General features: G+C 45.0%; 1 protein-coding gene across 1 annotated transcript; it reads right to left on the bottom strand.

Moving 5' to 3' along the window:
- Positions 1-339: 339 nt before the first annotated feature.
- LOC100921736 (heterogeneous nuclear ribonucleoprotein C-like) lies at positions 340-5557 on the bottom strand. Its single transcript, XM_031944580.1, has 3 exons — positions 5366-5557; positions 4825-5017; positions 340-1110 (listed from the first exon to the last, which is right to left on the bottom strand). The coding sequence occupies exons 1-3, from the start codon at positions 5402-5404 to the stop codon at positions 794-796; spliced, it is 549 nt and encodes a 182-aa protein (XP_031800440.1). The 5' UTR covers positions 5405-5557; the 3' UTR covers positions 340-793.
- Between the last annotated feature and the right edge of the window lie 14843 nt (positions 5558-20400).

The following is a 20400-nucleotide window of genomic DNA, read 5'->3' as shown; positions in this document are numbered from 1 at the left end:
GAAAACAAACTCTTGTGGCATCAGATGGCATAGGGCACGGGCAAAATAGCAGAGGAGCAGAGAAGTGTGCCCCAATTGGAGTTCACAGCCCTGATCTAGGGAGGGCTTTACCCATGAGATACAGCTACGAGGGAGCAGTAACATTCTGGGGCCCCTGCCCACCGCCCCCTGTCTCCAGGTCCCAAATCCAGGGGCCAGACAGCTAGCCGTGGCATCTTGCTGAGCATGGTGGGGTCTTTGCTTCTTGGCCGTATCTGTTCCTGAGGAACAAAAACTCCCACTAACTCCAACCCCCCGCCCACCCCCACCAAGGATCCCTTTGAAAAAACAAAGTACAAACACAGCAATAGAACTTTTTATTGTTGAACCAGAAAAAAGTCATGAGAGTTAAATGAGCAAAGTTACAGGGGCCTTAGTGTAACTCTAAGGGAGAGCTACAGCAAACAGGAAAGGGGGCCACCTGTAAGGGAGAGGGGAGCTAATGAGCCTGGGGAGTATAACACTGAGGACGAGAGGGAGCATATAATCGAAGATATCATGGGAGAGGACCTGGGGAGGCTGGCTCTGGGATGAGGGCCTAGCTGTGACAATAAGGGGGGAGCCTTCCGACTGGGACCCGTGGGTGCTAAAGAGCTCTGCTCGCCCCAGATGGCATTTCTGTTGCCCTCTGGCTCCTCCAGGGCCACCGCCGCCACCACCAGCACCACTACCCTTCCTCCATCATTCTAGAGCCACCCCAGCCGGTCCTCCCTGCCCTGATCTATATGGTCCTCCTCCCCCAGGCGGGCCCCTCCTAAGCACGATTCCCGGCACCGTCAACGCCCCCTCCGCTCTCCTCCATCTCCATGTTGGCGTCGGCTTCCTGCACGGCATTGTTGCTCTCCATCTCCTCCTCGGGTCTGCTCCTCACATAGGGCTCGCACTGCTCACTCGGGTCACTTTCCATCTGCTCCAGGCTGGCCAGCAGAGCATCCACCTTCTCTTCAATCTTCACCAACTCCTTCTTGATCTCCTGGAGGTCATCACCTTTCGCTTCTTCAGAAGAGAAGGCCAGGGTCTCCTCGTCATTCATGGAAGAGACTCCGGTCTTGCCTTTGCGGGACATGATTTCTGAAATCACAGCAATGGACACAATTCTCATGAACACCACTTACCGAGTTTTCTAAGGCTGACAACAGATCTAACATGGAGGAACATTCATTGGGTCCTTACAGTAAGACTATGATCAGAGAACGGCAGATGATGTGATTGCCACCTGATAGAGCAGGGTCTACACTGCCTGGTGTAGAATAAATGGATTTTAGACACGGTACATGATACAGTCACTGGAGCCAAGAGTGGGACAGGGGTGTGTGTGTGTGTGTGTGTGTGTGTGTGTGATGGAGAACCAAGAGTCCCCCCAAAAAAACCCAGTGGCAGGAGAGCTAGAGAACCCCCAAAGAAAAGGGGTGTAGCCATGGTGGCTTAACACTGCCCATGCAAAAATATATCCCCACATGAGGCAATCCAAGAACCAGAGAGGCCAAGGATTGCTGAGGAGCTTTCAGTGTCTCAGCAAAGGAACAAGAAGTGATCGTGGCATGGGAGGGGAGTTGATTGCTGGAAACTTTTATCAGCAGAGTGGACACATGTCTAATAGGGAAGGAGAACAAAGTCCTAGTCAGTGGATACATGGGTGGGGTGTACCCTCGCCTTTAAGAAATAAGATACACAAAGTTTCCAAGGAAGAACAGAATGGACCCAAAATTCTGAACACCCAGAGGGACAATCCCAGGGGGCTGGTCTGGAGAGATAGCAGCCCGGCCTTGGGGTTAGGCTGATTCAAGGCCTATCTCAGACAACGATTTGCCCTGGAGCCCTGGCCTTCCAGGGCCCCCGACAATACTCTTAAGGCTTTTAAATGGCAAAGAAGATACTCACCTGTATTTTAATCCTTCCCTAAGTCACCTGGTTTGGCCTTTAGAGGTACTGAAATCGCCCTGGAGACCAAGGATTGGGGCCACAGAACCTTTGTTCTAGTCCCAAAGTGGAAGCCTTGGGTGGTCCCAGTCAGTGTTGGCGTCCAGCTTTTTAATTGTAAAATTTTTTGGGTTTTTTTTTTTTGTATTTATTTGTTTTGTTTTGTTTTTTTTTTTTCACAAATTCTGAACCTAAGTACCAAAGAATGGCCATTGTTTTATGTAAAGTAGAACCCGGGAGGGGCCTTGAATGCCCACCCTTCTCACCTCCCTGCAGGTGAGCTCTTCTCTCCCTTTCAGGAACAGCTAAGGCACCAAAGAAGCAGGTAGCTCCTCCTCTGCCCTAACAATCAACCTGGCTTTTGTTTTCCAGTTATTTTCTTATATACGGGCTCCATGTTTCACCCAAGCTTCTGGAGAGTCAGGGTTGTTTCCTGTGTGTGTGTGTGTGTGTGTGTGTGTGTGTGTGTGTTTATATGTGGATGCATTTGTGTGTGTGTGTGTGTTGTGTAGTCTGTATGTGTTTATGTGTGGGTGCACATGCTTGTGTGGGTGCATTTGTGTGTATGTGTGGGTGCACACAGTGGGGTGTGTGTGTGTGTGTTTCCCCTAGTACCTAGCACAATCTATGGCACATAGTAGGCACTTAAAATGTTTGTTGATGGATTGATATTAAAGCAATTGGCTTTTCCTTTTCAATAGTTAAGAAAGCCACCCTGTCCCTTTCAAAGCTGCTCTGCGTGGCTGGGAGGCTTTCTCTTGTACCTTCCATTCTCTTCCGTGCATTTCAAAAAAATGCTTCAGAGCCCCCTTTTTTCTTTTGTAAAAATCAATTTTCTCCAATTAACAATTTTTTTCTTCGTCCCTCCTCCCACACCCAGTGAAAAAAAGAGAAAAACAAAATTCTCTGAGCAAATATGTTTGCCCGAACCCACAAAATCCTGTAAATCTGAAAATGAAAGTGTCCTTCAGGACCCTGAGCCCCTCGCCCCTTTGTCCAAGGCCTGAAATAGGCTTCCATCCTGACTGGCTTTTCTTTTCCTGTTTTGGTTTGTTTTTTTTACCTTTTCTTGCCACCCCATTATTATCCCCTTAGCCCTCTTGCCTTTTTTTCCTGCTCATCCTCTGGTTATCCCTCTTTTTTTTTCTGCTCATCTTCTTGTTATCCCCCTGGCCCCCTCACCTCTTTTTTTTTCCTGCCCATCCTCTTGTTAGTCTCTCCTTTTTTCTGCTCATCTTCTTGTTATCCCTCCTTTTTTTTCTGCTCATGTTTCTGTTATCCCCTGATCCCCTCATCTTTTTTCCTGCCCATCCTCTTGTTATCCCTCTTTTTTTCCTGCCCATCCTCTCGTTCTCCCTTTTTCTTGCCCATTCTCTTGTTATCCCCTGGCCCCCTCACCTCTTTTTTTCTGCCCACCCTCTTGTTATCCCCTTGACTGCCTCACCTCCGTTTATTCTGGCCACACAATTAGCATCCCCCGGCCCCCCATTTTTCTTGTATCTTCCCATCCTCTTGCACCCCCTGGCTCTGTACCCCTCCCCCCAAAGAATAAGATTAGAATTGTTTCCTGTGGTTGTTGATGGCTTGGATTTCTTCCTCTGAGAAGGGCCAGTTCATCCTTCTTACCATTTCTGCATTGGAAGAATGGTTCTTGCTCTTCTTATGTGCAATCAGTTCCCTCATATCTTGGATGGGATCTTTATCAGAGAAATGGGCTACAAAGATCCTCCCCCCCCCCCCCAGTTACCTGTTTCCCTTCTGATTTAACCGCATTGGTTTTGTTTGTGCAAAACGTATTTTTGGAGGTGGGGGGGGGTGTGGGTCCGGCCCTCCGCCTCAATTCCCCTCCCCCCAGTCTAGGCCCGGTTTCACGCACCTTCCCCCAAACCTCAGACCGACAGGGGACAAGAAGGGGCCCTTAGGAGCCAGCTCTGCAGAGATACATGTCTGGGGGAGGGGGGTGGACCGGACCATTTTCCCCTCACCATCGCCTCCCTCTGGCATAGAAAAGGGGCGCACAAGACCATCCCCCTCGGACGTCCTCCCCTCCCCCTCCCCCTCCTCGGGTAAGGGGCGCACAAGCCCATCCCTCTTTTGCGCCCTCCTGGCGTGGGAAACGGGCGCGCCAGCCCTGTTCGACAGCGACCACCTCCCCCCCTTTCTGGCACGGCAGAGGGGCGCAGAAAACCATCTTTCCTCTCGCCACCGCCCTCCTCTTGGCGCGGGAAAGGGGCGCAGATAAACCGTCCGTTCTGGCCCCCGCCCTCTTGGCATGGGAGAGGGGCGCACGAGCCCACCTCCCAAGGCCCAGAGAGGGGCGCCTAAGACCACCCCCACCTTGGGACTAGAGAGGGGCGCACAAGATCATCCCCTTCCACCCCATCCCCCTCGCGGGAGAGGGGTGCCCGGGACCACACCCCCCTCGCCGCCGCCTCCTCATCCGAGCACGGGAGCGCTACCCGGGACCCCCGACCCCCCTCTCCCGCTGCCCTCCATCCCCCGAGCCCGGGACCACCGCCCTGCCCCTTCCCCCAGACCCCCCCCTCCCGGGGCCCCCCTGCGGTGCGCACCCCCCTCCCCTCGGGCGCCCTAGAGAGGCGGGGCAGCCGCCGGGGCGCGCGGAACAGCCCCAATCGGGCTAGTCCCGGGTGCCCCGGGGCCGGGAGGGGGTGGGGGGCGGGGGGCACCGTTGCGGCAGCCCACCTGCCCGGGGCTACTCTCTTGCCTCTTCCCAGGGTCCCCTGCGTCAGGCGGGCTGCAGGCCCGGGCCCGAGTCTGGGGCGCCCGAGGGGGGGGGGAGGGTCTCCGGTGCGCACCGGCGGGCGGGCGGGCGGGCAGAGCCAGTCGGTCCCCGGCCAGACCCACCTCCGACCGGCGGCGGCGGCGGCGGCAGCGGGGGCAGCAGCAGCAGCAGCGGCAGCGGCAGCAGCAGCGGCAGCAGCAGCAGCAGCAGCGGCACTAGCACTGGCTCCTCGCTCCCTCGGGCTCTATAGCCGACTGCTCCTGCTGCCTGCTGGGAGTCTGGCCTCCTGGGCCTCACAGGACTCGCTATCACCACCTGCCACAAGGTTGGACATTGAGGGAGGGCCCACAACAGGCTAATCGCCTCCCCTCCCTCCCTCCTTCCCCCTCCCTTCGTGGACTCTTCGCCAGTCACGGAGAATCTGCTTGGCCTCCCTCCGCAATGGTTAGCATACTCCCACCCCCTCGTGCCCTCCCCAGCGCAGGGATTCGGGAGCCCAGCTGTCAGTGTGCAGACCTCATTCCCCTCCCCCACGGCCCCCTCCCTTCCTGCCAACCTGTCAAGCCCCGGGGGGCCCCCCGCAGCCCCCCGACATCTCGCGCCGGAGCCACCCGCCCCTCCCTCGGTAATCTCCGCAATGTCCGCCCTTCCCGTTCCGTGCACCTTCGGGCCGGCTCCGGATGCCACAGCCTCCCCGGCCATCCTCCCCAACACCGGTTGCGCTTTCGCTCGCTTCCCCGGCCGCCGAGCACTGAGCCGTCCCGGGAGCCGGCAGCCTCTGGCAACCTCCCGCCTCTCTCCGGGCGACCGCGACCGCTCAGAACCCGCTCCCCATCCTCGGGCTCTGCTCAATCCCCGAATATGGCCCCCTCCCACTCCGGGGGCTCTTGTTTACTGACCTACAGCACTCCCCCCTTCCTTCTTCTGTGAATCCGTCACCCGACTCCCGGTCTTCTCCCACCCCAACTCCTGCTCTGGGGGGGGGGGGAGAAGGGGGGGTCGACACAGACAGACAGATACTCCATCAAAGCAACACTCTGACCTCTAATTCTATTCGTTCCTCAATCTGATCATTTCTGGTGACTTTCTCCCATAATCCACCTGTTACTCACAGGGATGGTAACATGGCCCTTGCTGGGGCCCACAAATGTTTCTGTTCCCAGGCTCCTCAACCCTGTTCCTCCTCCTCCTCCCCGGGTCCACCACCCTCCCAGTTCTTGCCCAGGTCATCAGCCTTTTATTGAGCACACTGTTTACCTTTCTCAACTACTGGCTCCTCTTGAATCCCCTAATCTTCCCCAATCTTCCCCTGCTGAGCCCCAGCTTTCTATCACTCCCCCCCCCCCCCATTCATTGCCTCACTCTCATACTCCAGAATGAAGCTGGAGAAGAATCAGGAAGTCTTGCTGACTGGGTCCACCCTGACTTTATGAGATGCGATCTCAACTGGGTCCCGGCTGTGGCAACACAACACTTCTCTAGGATCCCCCATTCCACTGGAGCAACGTTTCCCACCCTTTTCATTTCTCCCCCGGCCTCCCATAGCATCCTCTCCGCTAAGAAGCTTGTTTCCCATTTCACAGAACAGGAAATCGATGGAGGCCATTGGCTGAAAACTCCCTGTTCTCCCTTCCTCTTCATCTCCCATCACCCAGATGCCTTCTGCCCCAATCTTGTCCTTCCCCCTCCCCCATCTCCCATGAAAGCCATTCTCCCGCTTGCCAAGGCGAAGCCTCCTACCTGTGTCCTTCGTCCCATTGCACCCCATCTTTTCCAGGAGATTGCTCCCTCTGTCCTCCTCACTCATTCATATTCAGGCTCTCCCTGGCTATTGGCTACTGCCCTGTTGCCTACAAACACCAGTGACTCCCCAATCCTTAAAAAAAAGCCCTCCCCAGTCAACAATGAGGTGATTCAGACCAATTCCAATAGACTTGTGATGGAGAGAGCCATCTGCATCCAGACAGAGGATTATGGGAACTGAGTGTGGATCACAACAGAGCATTTTCACTCTTTTTGTTGTTGTTTACTTGCTCATTTTTTCCCCTTTTTGATCATGATCAATGTGGAAACCTGCATGGAAGAATTGTACATTTCTAACATATATTGGATTACTCCCTGTCTAGGGAAGGGGGACAGGGGAAGGAAGAGAGACAAATTTGGAACACAAGGTTTTGCAAGACTGGATGTTGAAAACAATCTTTGAATATATTTTGAAAATAACAAGTTACCCCCATACTTCCCATGATCCCCCATAGTTAACCTAGCTATCATCCTCAGTCTCTACTCTCCCTCATAACCTTGAAAAAGTCATCTGCAATCAGTGCCTCTACTTCTCTCCCTCTCTTCTAAGCTTTCAGACCTCTGCTTCTTGATTCAACTGAAACTGTTCTTTCCAGACTTACTAATAATCTTTCTTCATTGCCAAATCTCATGGTCTTTTCTCAATCCTTATCCATCTTGACCAGAACGCTCCATTCAATGCAGTCGATCACCTTCTCTTGGATACTGTCCTTTCCAGGTTTGGGGGAAACTTTGGGTCCTCCTCCTCAGGCTTCCTCACTGGATCTGCACCTAGCTCAGGCTGATTTACCGGGGGTGCCCATCAAGACTGTCCTGTACCTTCTTAACTTCTCTCTCTGTACCATCTCCCATATGATACCTCATCCCAACGGGGGAAATTTCCACTGGCTTGGAAATTATCTGTTGCCTGGAATTAGCTCACTCCTCATCTCTGTTTCCCAACTTCCTTAAAATCTCAGCTAAAATCTCACCTGCAGAAAGCCTTTCCCAACCCCCCTTAACACTAAGGCCTTTCCTCTAAGATTCCTTCCAATTCACTTCATGTATTTCACTCATACACAGTTTTTTGCTTTAAAATGGAAGCTTGTTGAGAGTAGGGACCGTCTCAGTCTTCCTTTGTATCCCCACCACTTAGCACATAGGAAGCACTTACTACATGCTTGGCGACTGGCCAAAAACATACGGAGGGGAGGGGACAAAACCCTCGTAACAAATATGTTTAGTCAACCAAACGATTTCTCATGTACCAAAACACGTATCTCATTCTTCATCCCGAGTCTGTTCCTTCAAAAAGTAGATCTACTTCGTCAACAATGAAGTGGCCATTATTGGTTATTAGTCATCTTATTCAGAACCTGAGGGTTTCAAACAACACTATTTCCTGACAATATAGTCCAATGGCCCCGGGGGAAAGAAGCTTTAGTTTCTCTACATTCCCCAACTGGTGGGCAAGGCCTTCATTTCCAGGCTTGTACCCCTACAAAAAGAGCTGCTGTGCAGAGAAACACTTAAGGCCATAGGTTGATTATTGTAGAAGTGTTCTGGCTCCTGGTTTGGTATACCTGGTGAAAGGGTCTGGTACCACCAATATATGACTTAGTTTCTTGCTCTTTTCTTCCAGAGACAAGTGTGATAAGTTTTCCGGTATTTCTAATCTCCAAATACGCAGCCCAAATTACTGGTACTTCTCTTTCTCCTCAGTGGCCATGAATCTCCTTGGCGACATCTACAACCATCTTGAGCCAGTAGAGTCTGTTTCTCCCCATATGTCCCCAGATCTCAGGTAAAGCTTTCATATGTAGAGGGTGAATATTCTCTATTCAGAGAGTAAATGGTCAGTAGCATTCGGGGCTTTTTGGTGCCATGTGTGGGATCAGTGATAATCCCAGGACAACTATTCCATGGCGGGGCTCCATTTTTTGCCACTAGGAGACCAGCCTTTGAGTCCTTTGCCATCGCCACCTTGATTCTTGGCTTGAGTCGGTTCACACAGTTCTTCGTTTGTCATCTCTCCTTTTTTCTGATGATCCACAGACAACCGAGGTGAAGAACGTTGACCTGATGAAGCAAGTCTCCCAAACACTGCTACCACGCTGGTGACTGTTTCAGGTACACCACACTCTGTTTGCAGTCCAATCTTTTGGTTGTTACCTATGGTTTTCACTCTTCTTTTTGCTGATATCAGAGCTTTGTTATCACGTGCTTTTCTAGGCGGAGCATCTCCATCTCCATTAGTCTTTTCTAGTAGGTAGTAAAGGCTGAATTCACAGTTAGGTAAGTTGGGCCCAAATAACACCCAATTCGACACTGGTCAGAATATGTCAGAGGACTGCCGCCGTCAGTCTGCACTTGTTACTTTGCTCCCTAATTGGGCTTCTCGATAACAGCACACTTCAAAGCCAGTAATTCCAGCTTCTACATGAGTCTCGCTGTTGCTCACCCCTCTGTTGGCAAATGCAACTAGTTTCATGTGGCCATTGATCTCTCGCTGGACTGTTCCTAAGGCCTCCAAGCTGGTATCCATGTGCGGCACGAAAGGCTCGCTTGGGTGGGCACATGTGTGTTTGTACAACAGTCCTCAAAGGGCTCTGTTGATTTCAAAACACTTTCCGTTTCTTACTTTTCAGCTTAACTATTCAGCAATTGGTTTGAAAATAACCACCAAATTGGAGCAAATTTCTCAAGGAGAGCTTAAAGAGGTTTTTTTTGTTTATTTCTTTGGGTTTTCCCCCCATGGCCGAGTCAGGAGGGCTTCTTTCTTCTCTGCACCAGTTCTCACACCATTGTAACACAATGTGACCCTCATACTTGACATATGCACTTTTCAATGGAAAGTTTCAGACCCTATTCCTGTAGCTGATCCAACACTGTCACTGGTTCTTCCCGATAGCAACAAGGCAGGCCGATGCTTCCAGTAGATGATGTCTCCAAATAATTTCTTGATGGGTCTTTGGAGGGTGGCGGGTGGTTTTCAGATACCCGGAGGTGTATGTTCAAACCAGTTTAAAAAATCCATCAGGACAAAGGAAAACAGTCTTGTGTTCTTCTACTGTGGGAATTTGGAAATTACCACTGCCCAAATTCAATGTAAAAAACTACTAGTTTCAAATTGGTGATCCAAGGCACCTTGAACTCTTGACTCAGTGCCTTGGTCTGCTTTTTGTTCATTTGTTTGTTTAAAGTCTGGTGCTCTACACACAATATCTTTCTTTTCTTTGGAACCACCGATGGTCATTCTATAGCTATTGGACCCTTTGATGAAGCTCTTTCCCAGCAAGTTCTCTGAGGTCATGTGTCAAAGACAGACTAGAAAGACTTTTCCTGGAAAGGCCTCTAATTAAGTGAGCCGACTGTGTGCATCCCACATCCCATTCATGTGATGAGACTTCATCTGCCCTCCTGCTTCCTCCTCAGCCTCTCCTGCCATTCCTCTGGTCCTGGGGAATCCCCAAAGCCAATATCTCAGGGTCCACGTCAGTGATTGAAGGGCTGGAAATATCCATAGAAAGTTCACTGTCAACACTCGACTTTACCTTCCTACATGGATGGTTGAAGCATTCAGCTAGAGAGGCGCTGTACTTGGGTCTCAAGTGTGACGGGGGCTGCGGCATCCTGGAACCAGGCAGCGGGCATCCTTGCCCTGCCGGGGGCTGCGAGGAGGGAGACGCAGAGCTTGGGGGTTCTCTGCAGACTGAGCCCCCAGGCTCTTCTTCCCTCACCACTCTTCTCCAAGAGACTAAAGGCCACAAGGTTGTCAGTCCTGACTTTCTTAACTCCAGGTCTCCTTCCTTCTCTCTTCCTACTTAGGTGGAATTGTGAGCCGGTCAGTGGCCCAGGAACTGGCCAGTGCTTCTGTCTGTGGCTCATTTCTTCTTTCTCTTGCTGTAGAGAAGCAGCCGTGTGAGACATGTATTATCAATTCACTTTTAATACTGTTTTTGGCCTCAATAATTGGAAAACTGACCATACTGTCCCCTGTTCCCTCCCAGTCTGCCCTCCGACCTTTCGGCCAAGCTGCAGTAGTAACCTGTAAAAACGATTAAACTCCGAAAACCTTAAAAAATATCCCGAAAAGAGTAGAACTGGTCCCAATTAGAGCTGATTCCCCATTGACACATAAAAAATCCGGACACGCCAAACTCAGGACGTCCATTGCTTTATTGGTACCCACAATATCTCCGTGCATTGTCAGAAGTCACTTAAATGCATCCCATATATGAGTAGTTTTGGTCACTGAGTCCTCCAAGGTCAAAACCTATAAGAGGCTATATAGGTATTTTCTTCAAGCATCTTTCATAGATGAATGGAACATGATGATCACTTGTGCTCTGCTGTCCATGGCAGTAGTTCACTCTATATTCTGAATTTTCACAGTCAATTCTCTAGCCGTGTTCTTTTCCCTCCATTAAAGTCAATTTTGAAATTCTGAATTTAACAACATCAAACAAAACGAACCCTTCCATATACACTGTAGAACAGAAAGAGAGCTGCGCACGAGACCGTGACTCTCTACTATGTACAGCTTGCTTTGCTTTTAAATTATAGAGCGAATTTGCCTTGTTACTCTTAAAACTATCCTTGTTTGTCTGATTTCTTTTTTATTATTATTATAGCTTTTTATTGACAAGTTCGTCTGTGATTTCTTCTGGTCTTTCTTCTGTTCCCTTCACTGCATTTTAAAAAACAAACACAAATATTTCAATGATTCTCCTTTCTATTTTGGGGTCTCTCTGATTCTCCCCACTCCCCACCAATTCTTCCCCCAAAAAAGAATAGAGAACCTTTGTAGAAAGTCATCGGAGTCACAGAAGACAAATCTTCTCTCTGGAGGTGTCTGGAAATGTCCGTCTCATTCTGTACTCTGAGTCCCTTACGTCATTGTCAAGAGGTGGGTACCAGACCTTGTCATTGGTCTTCTCGAGTTATGATTGGTTCTTGCATTGATTAGAGTTCTTTAAGTCTTTCAAAATGGTTTTTCTTTACATTAAAATAAAATTCTTCTGCTTGCTTCACTTTGCATCAGTTCAGAAAATCTTCTCAGGTTTTTCTGAAATTGTCTCTATGCGTTATTGTTTCTACATCATCATTTGCCACGTTCATACAAAGGATCTGTTACTATTTCTATACATGATTATTTTTCACAGTTCTAGAAAGCAGCCCTTTGGTGGTTTGATTGCTATGAATAAGAAAATTGATTTAAGTAATAGTGTCATTATTATTTTCTTGACTCAGTCCACCGATAAGCCAGATTTCTCCAGTTACTTTGGTCTGTATTTATGTAAAGAGTTACTATAAATATTTTTGGACATATGGGCCCTGAGGCCTGCTCTCCTGATGGATGATCCCCCCACCTAGGATGACCATTTTAGGAAAGATGTAACCATTTTTTACTTCACTCATATATGATCTTATTTTCTAGACTCATTCTCCTCTCCTGGTCCCTACCCACCCTAGAGAAATCTCCACCTGGAGTCCTTGTTCTCCTGAACGGGAAAGGCTTGCTTCCGAAACACCATTTTAGGAAGGACCCAGGCACATCTTCCCCCCTAACCTGGCCCTCTCCTACCTAGGCACTCATCCTACATCTTTACTTGCTTCCACGGACCCTGAGATCCGTGACACTGGGCTCATTGTTAGACCTGACACACATGACATTTGCTGGCTTGTCCACTATGCCTGGAACCCACTCCCTTCTCATCCTCCTCCTGGCTTCCTTCAAGTCTCAGCTTCTTTGAGAACATTTTTCCCTATCCCAAAGCCCTCCCTGTGAGACTACTTCCAGTTCTTTCTGTGTGTATATCTCATTTGTACATTTGAAACAGGTTGTTTCTCCCTGAGATTGTGAACTCCTTGCAAACAGAGATCACTTTTTTTTTTTTAAGAAAAGCATTTAGTGGGGGCAGCTAGATGGCACAATGGGTAGAGCACCAGCCCTGAAGTCAGGAGGACCTGAGTTCAAATCCGACCTCAGACACTTAACACTTCCTAGCTGTGTGACCCTGGGCAAGTCACTTAACCCCAATTGCCTCAGCAAAAAAAGGCAAAAAAAAAAAAAAAAAAAAAAAAACCAAAACCCCAAAAAACACTAAGTGTCAGAACTTAAACTCTGGATCTCCTTCTTCTTTCACCTTTGTTTTTAACTCCTCATATGTATTGTTTTCTCCCATTAGAATATAAGTTCCTCTAGGGCAGGACTGTCTTGTCTGTTTATATTTGTATTCCCATCTTTTAGGATAGTGACTGGCACTTAGTTAACGAAGCTCCATCTAGCTCCATATCATCTATCTACAAATCTATCCCTTTCTTCTTTCTTTGATTTCTTTGAGGTTTAGGTCAGATGTGGTATTATGGGGTTAAGGAATATGCCCAATTTACAGATATTCTTTCCCCGAATGGTTGTCCCAGTCAGTTTCACCCACAGTTAATGTACCTATTTTCCCTCAGTGCTTCAAAAATTGTAATTTTCCTTTTTTGGGTCCTATTTGCCAAAGTGATAGGTCCGCGGTAAAACCTCAGAATTGCCTTAAGATGAATTTCTTTGATTATTAGGGATTTGGAACTTTTTTATATGATCATCGATAGCTTGGACTTCTTTCCTTTGAGAGAGATATAGTTTCTATCCTTCGTATCAAGTTCTCGGAGAATGACTTCTTATTATAAATAGGAAACGATTCTTTACATGTCTTAGACCTGCCTTTTGTCCGAGAAACCCACCACAAAGATTTTTCTCCAGTTACCCATTTCTCTTTGAATTTTAGTACATTGCTTTTGCTTGTGCAAAATCTTTTAAATCTATGCAATTTAAATGTTCATTTTATCTTTTGTGATTCTATTCTTTGGTCATGAACTCGCCCTCTGTCGAATAATTTTTCTTCCTCGCTCTAATTTCTTATGCTGTGTGTGTGTGCGTGTGTGTGTGTTGCTGTTGTTGTTCAGTCATGCAATTGTGTCCAACTCTTCCCGAGCCCATGGATCTTAGCTTACCATGAAAACATCTGGAAATGTTGCTGAATTATTAGTTCTTTCCAATTTTAATGAACTCTTTAAGGCTCTTTAGACAGACCATCACATCCTCTGAAAAAAAGTGATAATTTCTTCTTTTCCCATACTTATTCCCTCTATTTCTCTTTCTCGCTGTGTTACCATAGCTATATACCATTGCTACAACTCTATCAAATAATAATTGGGATAATGGACATGCAATCTTGTTGAAATGGCCTCTGACCTTTTTCCATTATGCAGAATAGTGGTTCTGTGTTTTATATAGATACTACTTACCATAATAAGAACTGTCCATTTATTCCTTCGCTTTCTAGTGTTTTAATGGAGTAGCATTTTGGATTTTGTGAAAAGTTTTTTGAACATCCACTGATATATTCATGTGGTTTTCATCATTTCTGTTATTAGTTCAGTCTATTATGTTTTTAGTTAAACCATCTGTGCAATCTTGATATAAATCCTATCTGGTCTTACTACCTAATCTTTTTCATATGTCGTTTTAGCTTATTTATTAATATTCTATTTAATATCTCGTGTTAATATTCATTAAAGATATTGGTCTACGGAAGAGATCCTTAACTTTTTGAGCCACGGATCCCTTTGGCAATCTGGTGAAAACTCCGAATCCTTTTTCAGAACAATGTTTTAGAATGTGTAAAATAAAGTAACAGGATTACAAAGGAAACCAATGGTATGGAAATACAATTATCAAGCTCTTAAAACAACCGTAAAAAGCAGAAACTCAGAGACTCAGGTTAAGAACGCTTGGGTCTCCAGGAGAACATTGTACACAGTAACAGCAAGGTTGTATATTGATCAACGCTGACAGACTGAGCTTTTCCTTCTCAGCAATACAGTGATCCAAGACAGTTCTAATGGAAAATGCCATCCACATCCAGAGAGAGAGCTATGGAGACTGAATGGGAATTGAAGCATATTATTTTCACCTTTGTTTGTTTTGTCTCGTGGTTTTTCCCTTTTGTTCTGATTTTTTCTTTCACAACATGGCTAATATGGAAATATGTTAAAAATGATCGTATATATATATATATGTATATAAATTATATCAGATTGCTGTCTCTCTTGGAGAACAAGAGAAACAATTTGAAATGCAACATCTTACAAAATGAATGTTACAAACTATCTTTACATGGAACTGGAAAAGCAAAATACTATCATGTCAAAAAATGGAAATTCATTATATACATAAGAAGTCCTGGTTTATAGTTTTCTTTCTCGGCTTTCTCTTTCTGGTTTAGACATTAAGACCATATTTATATACTAAAAAGAGCTAGAGGAGCCTTTCATTTCTTACTTTCACAAAGAGTTAATTGTTCTTTGAGTGTTGAGTAAAATTGGTTTATAATCCATATAGTCCCAGAGTTTTCTTTGGGGCTTCACTTATCACTTGTTCGATTCCTCTTCAACTCTTATTGGGTAATTTCAATAATTTAATTTTTGTTCTGTTAAGCTGGAGGTTTTATATTTTTGTAAGTATTCATACATTTCCTCAAAGTTACCAACTTTTTTTGGACACATAAACTGGGTAAAATAGTTTCTGATCGTGATCTTTAATCATGTAATGATTTAATGATGATTAAATGTAATCAAAATGTAATAATTTAATAATGATTTTAATTGTTATGAATTCATTTAGCTTGATTTTCCTCTCTTTCTTAGTATATAGCCCACTAGCATGTAATCTATATTTTTAATTAAAACAGTTCCTGCTTTGATTTACCAATTCAGTGTCCTGCACTCTTCCCACTCCTACTCAATATCTGTGAGCATCCAAATGATGGGAAATAATTGTTCCCTGTCTTCTTCCTTTCCTTCCTGTGTATTCCTTTTCCCCTCCTTCCCTTTCTTCTTTTGAGTGTCTCTCTCTCTTTCTATATATATATATATATATATATATATATATATATATAATATTGGTACATATCTATACATATATATATATAAACTATATCACATTGCTGTCTGCATGTATCTACATATGTATATATATATGTATGCATATACATATATATGTTTTCAGACCCTCCCTCTATGACTCTTAATGCTCATAAGATTTTTTTTTAAATTTAATGGCCTTTTATTTACAGGTTATATGTATGAGTAACTTTACAGCATTAACAATTGCCAAACCTCTTGTTCCAATTGTTCCCCTCTTACCCCCCACCCCCTCCCCCAGATGGCAGGATGACCAGTAGGTGTTAAATATATTAAAATATAAATTAGATACCCAATAACTATACATGACCAAAACATTATTTTGCTGTACAAAACGAATCGGACTCTGAAATATTGTACAATTAGCTTGTGAAGGAAATCCAAAATGCAGGTGGGCAAAAATATGGGGATTGGGAATTCAATGTAATGGTTCTTAGTCATCTCCCAGAGTTCTTTCTCTGGGTGTAGCTGGTTGAGTTCATTACTGCTCCATTGGAAATGATTTGGTTGATCTCATTGCTGAGGATGGCCATGTTCATCAGAATTGATCATCATATAGTATTGTTGTTGAAGTGTATAATGATCTCCTGGTCCTGCTCATTTCACTCAGCATCAGTTCGTGTGAGTCTCTCCAGGCCTCTCTGAAATCCTCCTGTTGGTCATTTCTTACAGAACAGTAATATTCCATAATTTTCATATACCACAATTTCTTCAGCCATTCTCCAACTGATGGACATCCATTCAGTTTCCAGTTTCTAGCCACTACAAAAAGGGCTGCCACAAACATTCGTGCACATACAGGCCCCTTTCCCTTCTTTATAATCTCTTTGGGATATAAGCCCAGTAGTAACACTGCTGGATCAAAGGGTATGCGCAGCTTGATAACTTTTTGAGCATCGTTCCAAACTACTCTCCAGAATGGTCGGATTCGTTCACAGCTCCACCAACAATGCATCAATGTCCCAGTTTTCCCGCATCCCCTCCAACAATCATCATTATTTTTTCCTGTCATCTTAGCCAATCTGACAGGTGTGTAGTGGTATCTTAGAGTTGTCTTAATTTGCTTAATGCTCATAAGATTCTAAGGGGACACATGAATCATCTTCCCCATTTTGGGATGTAAATAGTTTGTCCTTATTTAGACCCTTGTACTTGCTCATTCCCGTTTGACATTTCCAAATTCCTGACAGTTATTAATCTTTGAATTCCAGAATGAGACATCAGAATTCTTGGGAATTCCTTAAATAATCTTATTTCATGTTTTTCATCCTATTTTATTTAGATGTTTTAAAATTATATTGTGTGACCAAAATAACAACCAGTATTCTTTTCTGTAAAGGGCTTATAACTCAAAGTTTCAGAGGTTTTCTGTAAAAAAAAATTATAATAATAAATACATAGTTGATTATTATTATGAAACAGTGTATTTTTGATAGGGATTTAAAGTATATCTGGCAAGGAGCTGTTTGATTTCCTTTATCGTAAAATACTTCCAACGGTCTTGATATGCTTTACTCATTATGGTGGGTAGCTAAAAATTATTTAATAATAGGAAATACTAAATGTAATAGCATTTCCATAGGCGGGGTAGTCTGTAGTAAGTATTCAAACTAAAAAACTCCCATGAACATGATTGGGTAGTTTTCAAATAATGTAAAATTCAAATGTAGTCGAGCTAAAAGCACGACACAGAATCACATGTTGAAATCACCAATTTAAAGACTTACAGTGCAACCCAAACTTATTTTTTGGAACGTCGCTCATGGGATTTGTGTGATGTCTGCTTTGTATATAAACTTGCTGATATTTTTGGCAAAAATGACTCATGATTAGCATGCAGGGCTACGAATGCACACTTATAACATAGAAACGGCTAAAAGCAATATTGATTAGAGCATGGCTGCTTCTCTCCTATGTGCTTATGTCCTGGTTCCAGGAAATGTCAACATTAACCTTTGACTCCGCATGTCAGCGTTTCCTTCTTTTGCTTTCAACTTCATGTCAGTGGATCCCTTCAAATCAATACCATCTCTATGTTGATTATTCACCTTTTATACTTTTTCAAATGTTTAGACTGCTTTTTCTTGAAATTCAGGCTTCTGAAAACCATTCATTTGGGGGGAAATGCTGGAAAGAAATTCTTGCATGGAAATACCATTTATATTTATCTCTGTGTGTGTGTGCGCACGCACATGTATGTTCCTTTTGCTTTTTGTGTTTCTATTTCTTTTTCCTTTCTTTCTTTTTTTGGCAAGGCAATTGGGGTTCAGTGACTTGCCCAGGGTCACACATCTGGGAGCTGTTAAGTGTCTGAGGCCAGATTTCAACTCAGGTCCTCCTGACCCCAGGGCCGCTGCTCTATCCACTGGGCCACCGAGCTGCCCCACTTGTGTCGCATTTTGAAGTTTCTGCACAGCTTTCAGTCTTCATCAGGAATGTTGAGAAGTCCTCTATTTCATTAAAATTCTACTTTTCACTTTAAGATTATACTGTTTTGCTGGGCAACTTAATTTTGGTTGTAAATGTATAATCTTTTGCCTTCTGGGATATTGTATCTTCTTCCTTTCCTTCTGGTGTACTCCTTTTCCCCTCCTTCCCTTTCTTCTTTTAAGAGTGTATATTAATATATATATATATATATATATTAATATACACTCTTAAAAGTGTATGTGTGTGTGTATACACACACACACACACACACACACACACACACACATACATACACACTTTGTTCCTTTGTAGTAGTGGTTACAAGTTCTTGTGAGATTCTGACTGTGGCTCTTTGGTGCTTGATTTTTTCCCCTTTTTCTAGCAGTTTGTGGTATTTTTTTCCTTGACTTGGATACCCTGGATTTTGGCTACTAAGTTCCTGGGAATTTTTATTTGGGGCTTTCTTTCAAGAAGCACCTAGTAAATTCCCTTTTCAGTGTGCTCTCTGGTTCTAACAGCTCTGAGGAGTTTTCTCAGAGTATGATCTCCAGGCTCATTTTTGTTTTTTACAGTCACGACTCTAATTCTTAAATTATTTTGCCTTCGTCTATTTTCCCAGTCGTTTTTGATATGAGATATCTTATGCTCCTCATTTTTTAACCTTTTGACTGTGTTTTCTCATAGAATCATTAAACTTCTATCCGGTCGATTCTAATTTTCTAGCAGTTTGTTGCTTGGACAAGGTTTTATATTTCTAGTGCTAAGATGATAATTCTCTTCTACTTCTTTTAGTTCTCTTTTCTTTCCCAATTTTCCAATCTCTTAGCATTTTCATTCAATTTATAAAATTATTTTAGTTCTTTTTTTTAAATATTTAAATTTAAAATTTTTAAATTTAAATTTAATTTTAATTAATTAATATACTTTTTTTTCTTCATCTCTTCTAGGAATTCTAGTGGAAGTTGTGCCATCATATTTTTCTTTAAGGTTTTGCTTGGAGATGTTTTGGAGTCGTTTTCTTCCTGCGTGTTTGTGTCCTGAGTATGTGTATAACTATCTCCTTGTAGTGGGATTATTTTTTTTTTTTGGGTTTGCTTATTTTTCCAATCAACTCCCTTTCTTTGGACTTTATGTTGAGGTAAGAGTTAGGGTTAGAGCCATCTAGTTGATGGTTGTTTCTGTAATCGTTCTTCACTTAGCACCCAACTGAGGATCTGTGACCATGCCTTGCTGTGACGTCCCTCGACACACACACACACACACACACACACACACACACACACACACATCTTCCCCATATTGGGATGTAATAGTTTGTCCTTATTTAGACCCTTATCATTATAATCATGCTTATAATCTCCTCCTCAGCCGGCGCCAGATCTGTGGCCTAGCCCTGGACAGTGAGCAATTGAACTGCCAGTTAGCGTCCATTTTCACTACTTTTTAGCCAGAGTTTTTCATCCTGAAACATCGAGGAAACGCTGCAGAAATAGATCCTGGAGATTTTTCTCATTATATTCTTGCGGGAAAGATGCAGATTCAATGATAAGACACTTCCCTGCGTTGGAAACTGGCCGAATGGCCGGAGTAGTTATTAATGATTCATTGTTTACTTGGATGACAGTCTCCAGTGAAGGGCTACAGGGATCGATGGTTAATTGACCCTGTACTTTGACGCGTCTGAAACAAGGTGGAAGGAACAGAAAAATACTTCAAAAGACAAGATGCCAAAGTCACGGTTATAGAGATTTACAAATAGTTTGGGGATGTCCGTGTTCATCACTGGGCACCCCATCTTGGGAAGTCAATAGATAAGCTGGAGAACCACCGGGGAAGGTCAAGGCCACCATTTCACGTTGTGCAGAGATCACAGAAAATGAACTGAAGGAGCTCAGCCTGGAAAAGAAAAAGGACTGGGGAGGGGGCAGGATGTGGCAGCTGACTTCAGGGGCTTGAACGGCTCTCACGTTAAAACAGATCTGAGCCGTTATCGACTGGGCCCCAAAGAACAGAACCAAGAGTAGTGAGTGCAAGGTACAAAAAAATGAGTTTAGGTCTGATGGCAGCTAAAACTACCTGGGAGTTCGAGCTTGCCAAAGCTTTCTCTGGCTGCTTCCAGAGGAGGCGATGGGTTCTCTCTCTCTGGAAGTCTCTAAGCAAAGCCCAAACCGCCGTTTGTTGGGGGCTCTGGAGGGAACGCTCAGTGTATGGGTCTGACCACGGAGGGGTCCCTCCCAACCCTGAAATTCTGATCCCCAGGGGAGAATGACGGTGCTGGCAAGGACGGCCAAAGTCCCCTAGTCTGGCCTTGTCATGGTGTGGAGGGGGAACCTGAGGCTCAGAGAATGGGGAAGCATCTTGCCCAAAGTTACTCTGCTAGGAAGTGGCAAAGCTGGCCCCAGGCCCTTGTCCCTATCCAGACTGACCCTTGGTCCCATCCTAAGGCTTAGCCAGGGCCTCGGCCTAAGTTTGGGATGTTTGTTGGGGCCAGATGGACTGAGCCTGGGGGA

The sequence above is a fragment of the Sarcophilus harrisii genome, chromosome X, assembly GCF_902635505.1.
Source record: "Sarcophilus harrisii chromosome X, mSarHar1.11, whole genome shotgun sequence".
Classification (NCBI taxonomy): domain Eukaryota; kingdom Metazoa; phylum Chordata; class Mammalia; order Dasyuromorphia; family Dasyuridae; genus Sarcophilus; species Sarcophilus harrisii.
The sequence above is the reverse complement of the archived record's forward strand: the minus strand, read 5'-3'. Positions and strand labels throughout refer to the sequence as shown.